The 5,720-nt window shown below is 37.4% G+C and overlaps 1 protein-coding gene across 1 annotated transcript; it reads left to right on the forward strand.

Moving 5' to 3' along the window:
* The first annotated feature begins 438 nt into the window (after positions 1 to 438).
* On the forward strand, positions 439 to 3,950 carry LOC101152900 (HAUS augmin-like complex subunit 6). Its single transcript, XM_055347088.2, is given in 5 exon segments — positions 439 to 615; positions 617 to 861; positions 864 to 968; positions 971 to 1,990; positions 1,993 to 3,950. Coding segments are annotated over 5 exon segments (2,649 nt in total). The 5' UTR covers positions 439 to 487; the 3' UTR covers positions 3,144 to 3,950.
* Positions 3,951 to 5,720: the final 1,770 nt, after the last annotated feature.

Genomic DNA, 5,720 nt, shown 5'->3' on the forward strand with positions numbered 1-5,720 from the left:
ACTTAAGAAAATGACAATTCTACAATGCTTTAGAAAATAGAAGAAAACACATAGAAATTCATATTATGAAACTGGTATTAGGCAGATGCCAAAATCAGACAATGACAGTCCAAAATATAAAATTATGGACTAACATAATTCATAAATATAGATGGAAAAAGTCTTAATAAAATATTAGTAGAATTCAGCATCATATGAAGATTTTTTGATACAAAATAACAAAGTAAGATTTCTTCCAAGGGCGGGAGTCTCGGTTTGTAGTGTCTTCGCTGAGGCAGTGGTGGCCGCACTATACCGTTAGAAACTCAGTTTCCCGGAGGTTGTAAGGCCCTTTGAGGCGAAATGGCTCTGGGCGTGAAAGGAGCAGGCGTTGGCAATGGAAGGACCACCGCGACCTCAGGCTGACTGTAGGGAGGGATCTTGAGGGCCCTCCGAGTCCCCTGGGCTTGCGCTTTTTTTCTTTGCAGCCACCGTGCCTACCGCGAGGATGAGCTCGGCCTCGGTCACCGCTTTCGAGAAGGAGCATCTCTGGATGTATCTGCAAGCGCTCGGCTTCGAGCCAGGCCCGGCAACCATTGCCTGCGGAAAGATCGTGTCGCACACGCACCTCGGAGTTTCTGGACCAGTCTCTCGCCAAAGAAGTTTTCAAATTTTGTTGGCCCCCATTTGACCAAAAAAGTGATACTGAATTCCGAAAACATTGCTGTGAACGGATAAAAAGGATTTCTGGTGAATGTGGAAGTAGCTTTCCTCAAGTTGTTGGTTCATTATTTCTTTCTCCTGGTGGTCCTAAGTTTATTCATCTGATGTATCATTTTGCAAGATTTGTTGCAATGGAATATATTAAATCCAATTCTAAAAATTATCAGTTAAGCAGGTACCAAACTTGACATCTGAATGTATAGGATTGGAAAACCAAATAAAGAAAATGGAACCCTATGATGACCACAGTAACATAGAAGAAAAAATTCAAAGGTTCGGTCTTTGTGGGCTTCAGTGAATGAAACGCTCATGTTTTTGGAAAAAGAGAGAGAAGTTGTTAGTTCAGTCCTTAGTCTTGTTAACCAATATGCTTTAGATGGAACTAATGTTGCTATTAATATTCCAAGGCTCTTACTTGATAAAATTGAGAAACAAATGTTTCAGTTGCACAAAGGAAATGTTTATGAGGCTGGAAAACTGAACCTCTTAACAGTTATTCAGTTATTAAATGAAGTCCTGAAGGTGATGAAATATGAACGTTGTCAGGCTGATCAAGCAAGATTGACGGTAGACCTTCACTACCTTGAAAAAGAGACCAAATTTCAGAAGGAAAGATTATCAGATCTGAAACATATGAGGTATAGAATAAAAGATGATCTCACAACTATAAGACATTCTGTTGTTAAAAAGCAAGGAGAATGGCATAAAAAGTGGAAAGAATTTCTTGGTTTGTCTCCTTTCAGTCTAATTAAAGGTTGGACTCCGTCTGTAGATCTTTTACCACCAATGTCTCCCCTTTCGTTTGATCCTGCCTCAGAAGAAGTGTATGCAAAGAGTATTCTTTGTCAGTATCCTGCTTCACTTCCAGATACACATAAGCAACATAACCAAGAAAATGGTTGCAGAGGAGACAATGATACCTTGGGAGCTCTACATGATCTAGCCAACAGCCCTTCCTCTTTCTTGTCGCAGTCAGCTTCATCATCAGATAGAAACAGTGTTACACTACTTGAAAAGGACACAAAGATGGGAACTCCCAAAGAAAAAAACGAAGCAATTTCTAAGAAAATACCAGAATTTGAAGTGGAAAATTCTCCATTATCAGATGTTGCAAAGAATACAGAGAGTAGTGCATTTGGAGGGTCTTTGCAAGCTAAAAAAAGTGATCCATTTCAAAAACAGCAAGATCATCTGGTAGAAGAGGTTGCCAGAGCAGTTTTATCTGATTCACCACAGCTCTCTGAAGGAAAAGAAATAAAATTAGAGGAACTAATTGACTCTCTGGGTTCTAACCCTTCTTAACAAGGAATCAGATTCCCCGTACTCCAGAAAACTTGATAACTGAAATTAGGAGCTCATGGAGAAAAGCTATTGAAATGGAAGAAAACAGAACTAAAGAACCAATTCAAATGGATGCTGAACATAGAGAAGTATTGCCAGAATCATTACCTGTGTTGCACAATCAAAGAGAATTTAGCATGGCTGATTTTCTCTTAGAAACCACTGTATCAGATTTTGGCCAGTCTCATTCGACTGAAGAGAAAGTTAATTCAGATTGCGAGTGTGTGCCTCAGAAACATGTGCTGACCAGTCACATAGATGAACCACCAACACAAAATCAGTCAGATTTGTTAAATAAGAAAGTAATTTGCAAGCAAGATTTGGAATGTTTAGCCTTCACCAAGCTTTCAGAAACTAGCCGAATGGAGACATTCTCCCCTGCTGTTGGCAATAGGATAGATGTGATGGGTGGCAGTGAAGAGGAGTTTATGAAAATATTGGACCACTTAGAAGTTTCATGTAACAAACCTTCCACAAATAAAACTATGTTGTGGAATTCTTTTCAGATATCAAGTGGAATTAGTTCTAAGAGTTTTAAAAATAATGATTGTGGCATATTACACGAAACTCTTCCGGAAGAAGTTGGTCACCTAAGTTTTAATAGTTCCAGTAGTTCAGAGGCCAATTTTAAACTGCAGCCAAATAGTCCTATGCATGGTGGCACTCTTCTAGAAGATGTTGTGGGAGGGAGACAGACTACTCCAGAATCAGACTTTAATTTACAGGCTCTTCGCAGTAGATACGAGGCTCTGAAGAAATCTCTTTCCAAGAAAAGGGAAGAATCTTACCTCTCGAATTCCCAAACACCCGAAAGACACAAACCAGAATTGAGCCCTACTCCCCAAAATGTACAAACAGATGATACACTTAACTTTTTGGACACCCGTGATTTGCATACTGAGCATATAAAGCCATCTTTACGCATGTCCATCGGTGAAAGAAAACGGTCTCTTTCACCACTAATTAAGTTTTCTCCAGTGGAACAAAGATTGAGAACCACAATAGCATGTAGTCTTGGAGAACTACCTAATTTAAAGGAAGAAGACATTTTGAATAAGAGCCTTGATGCAAAAGAACCACCATCTGACTTGACAAGATGAAGACGTACCCATTTAATATAACTATGATGCACTTAAATTGAAGCTATGCCACAGGATAGAAACTGAATTATAATTTAAATACATGTTGGAAGTGTAACACTGTTTTTCAAGGTTTAAAAAAATTCCTAATGCCTTTTAGCCTTCTTTAATATTTTTAGGTAAGGAAAGTATGTTTGGATTTTTTCTCTTTGTAGGTATATGAGATTGAAATGTGAAGTATTTGGAAAACAAACGTCAAGCAATGGGAAGCCATTTTGATTTCTTGAGTAATCTTGTAAGCATTAAGTGAATGACAAAGTAGTAGTGTAACTAATTTCTTATGTTATAACTTCAGTCAGTTAATATAAGGATAAGTAGTTTTTGTTGTATGTTCACTAAGTGGTTAATATAATAGCCATTGAATATACTAATCTTTCATCTTAGAGAACTATACAACTTTTATTGTTTCTTAATGGAACATTCTGGCTAACCAGAAAAAGTGAGAAAAATAGTACCTTGAGATGTGTAGTCAAGATGACAAATTTTAACACTGGAAAAGCTCTAAACAGGCTTAATGATTCTTCAAGTAGAATGATCCTGAGAAGTGATGTTTGATGGAATAAAGTGCATGTGATGATTAAGTGAAGACTGGGGCAGAATGATTTAAAAAAAGGAAAAAGATGGAAGATGAGTAGACACTTGCAAGGAACACTGTCAAACTATAAATCCATTCAGTGGGTTGTATAACATTTATATTTAGTCTAATTTAGACTTTGATAATTTAATGCTACTTTTATATTTTAACAAAAATATAAATTAAAATTTTCATTAGTCTGTTTTGTTGTTGGGTTTTTTTGTGAGGTACTCCCTGTTGGGGGAAGGGAACAAGGAACAACCATCAAAATTCCCCAGTCCCTACAGAATAGCCTCACAGTAACTTCAGAAAACTGAACTTGGGGTTAAATAACTTGTCACACTTGCAGTCTCCTGCCTCACTCCTTCAGGTGCCCTGCCTAGAAAAAGACTTGTGTCTAGCATCCAACTGAACACATACTATTGCCCTCTGTGAACCAGGAGGAGTGGAACAGGTAATGGAAGGGTGATAGTACCTAAAATACCCTTTGTGGACCCCATCTCACTACCATCAAAATCTTGTCCACTAGCCCCCAAAAAACTGGCAAGGAAAGAAGGTGGAGGGGAAATTTATGGAAGCAGATGGCTTAATAGTTATTTCTTTTCATTTATCTTGGGCTGCCTTTCTCTAAGTTGTTTGTCCTGTCCCAGTGTGAAGACCCATCTATTTGTGAGAAAAGACAAAAGAAAGCACATGTAACTACCTTCTTTGCAATGGAAAAGGAGAAAGAAAAAATCTTCTCCTAAGTTGCTGTTTTCTTTTATTAGTTAATAAAACAAATCAGGGACTATGGAGGTCTATGGGGAAACCTTTAGTCTGATTTAAGAAAACTCAGTATCTGAAAATCTTAACTTAGCATGTGATGCTGTCATATCAGCATCTGCAGAAGTGCCAAAGCCACTGCTAGACACTTAATGTGTATTATTTCATTTAATTATATTTTAAATGTGCTTCCCTGGTAATTCTTAAGCTCAAGAAAGAGTTTGAGAACTGCTGCTAGGAAATAGAGATTCACATTTAACCCTGTGGTACTTTTAAGAAGCAGGTACATTGTTGCATATATACTTGGGTAGAGATTGGTAACTATCTGATAGGGAAGCTCAAGTTGGCCACCCAAGTCTGAGAAACCCTTAATTACTGAGAATCAAAAGAGCAGAATGTCTGCAGACATTTTGGATTTGTAAAAATCACATTGTTGAGTTATACCTGTGATGGGCTGAAAGTTTTTGGCATTCTTTCCTGTTCTTCATATGCCAGTACCATAAACAAAAAGTATCTCAGATCTGTCACTTTATTCTCCTAAACCAATGTGATTGCAGCTTTTTGCCTTCAGCCTTTTCCCTATCCAATATCTCCTACATAGTTACCTTTTGATCTTAAGGAACTGTTTTGATTGGGTCGCTTCCTTGCCTAAAATTCCATTGATTGTTCATTGTTAATTCTAAAATAGAGTTCAAATTTAAAGGCATGTAAGTTCCCCTATAACGGATTTCCTCTACTCCCCCTTCCCCTGTAATCTCCCATTTTTTTACTGAAATGCTTCAGTGAGCATGAGTCTTTAGAGGTCTTGATTTACAATTTTCCTGAAGCAGGAATACCTTGCTTTCCTCTACTAGTTTACCACAATTACAGCTCTCTTTTAAGCCTCAGAAAAAAATCTCACTTCCATCTTGAAGTCTTAATCCACGCTTTTTATATCCATGTGCCTACTCCTTCTCTGAAATCTCCTATGGTTTATCTTTTTATTCATTTAATATCCCACGAATTGACTTTATTATATATTTTTTATGGTTGCATGTGGTCTTTCTAGTTATAGCAATATACACATACATGCATAAATACATATACACCTATGTAAATGTGTGTTGGGAGTATGTATTCACACACATACATATACCCCAAGGTCGTGTGTCATCTTTATCAATATTTAAGTTTTGGAATTGTTTTGTTTGCCTCCTATATCA

The sequence above is a fragment of the Gorilla gorilla genome, chromosome 6 (genome assembly GCF_029281585.2).
Source record: "Gorilla gorilla gorilla isolate KB3781 chromosome 6, NHGRI_mGorGor1-v2.1_pri, whole genome shotgun sequence".
NCBI classification, from domain to species: Eukaryota; Metazoa; Chordata; class Mammalia; order Primates; family Hominidae; genus Gorilla; species Gorilla gorilla.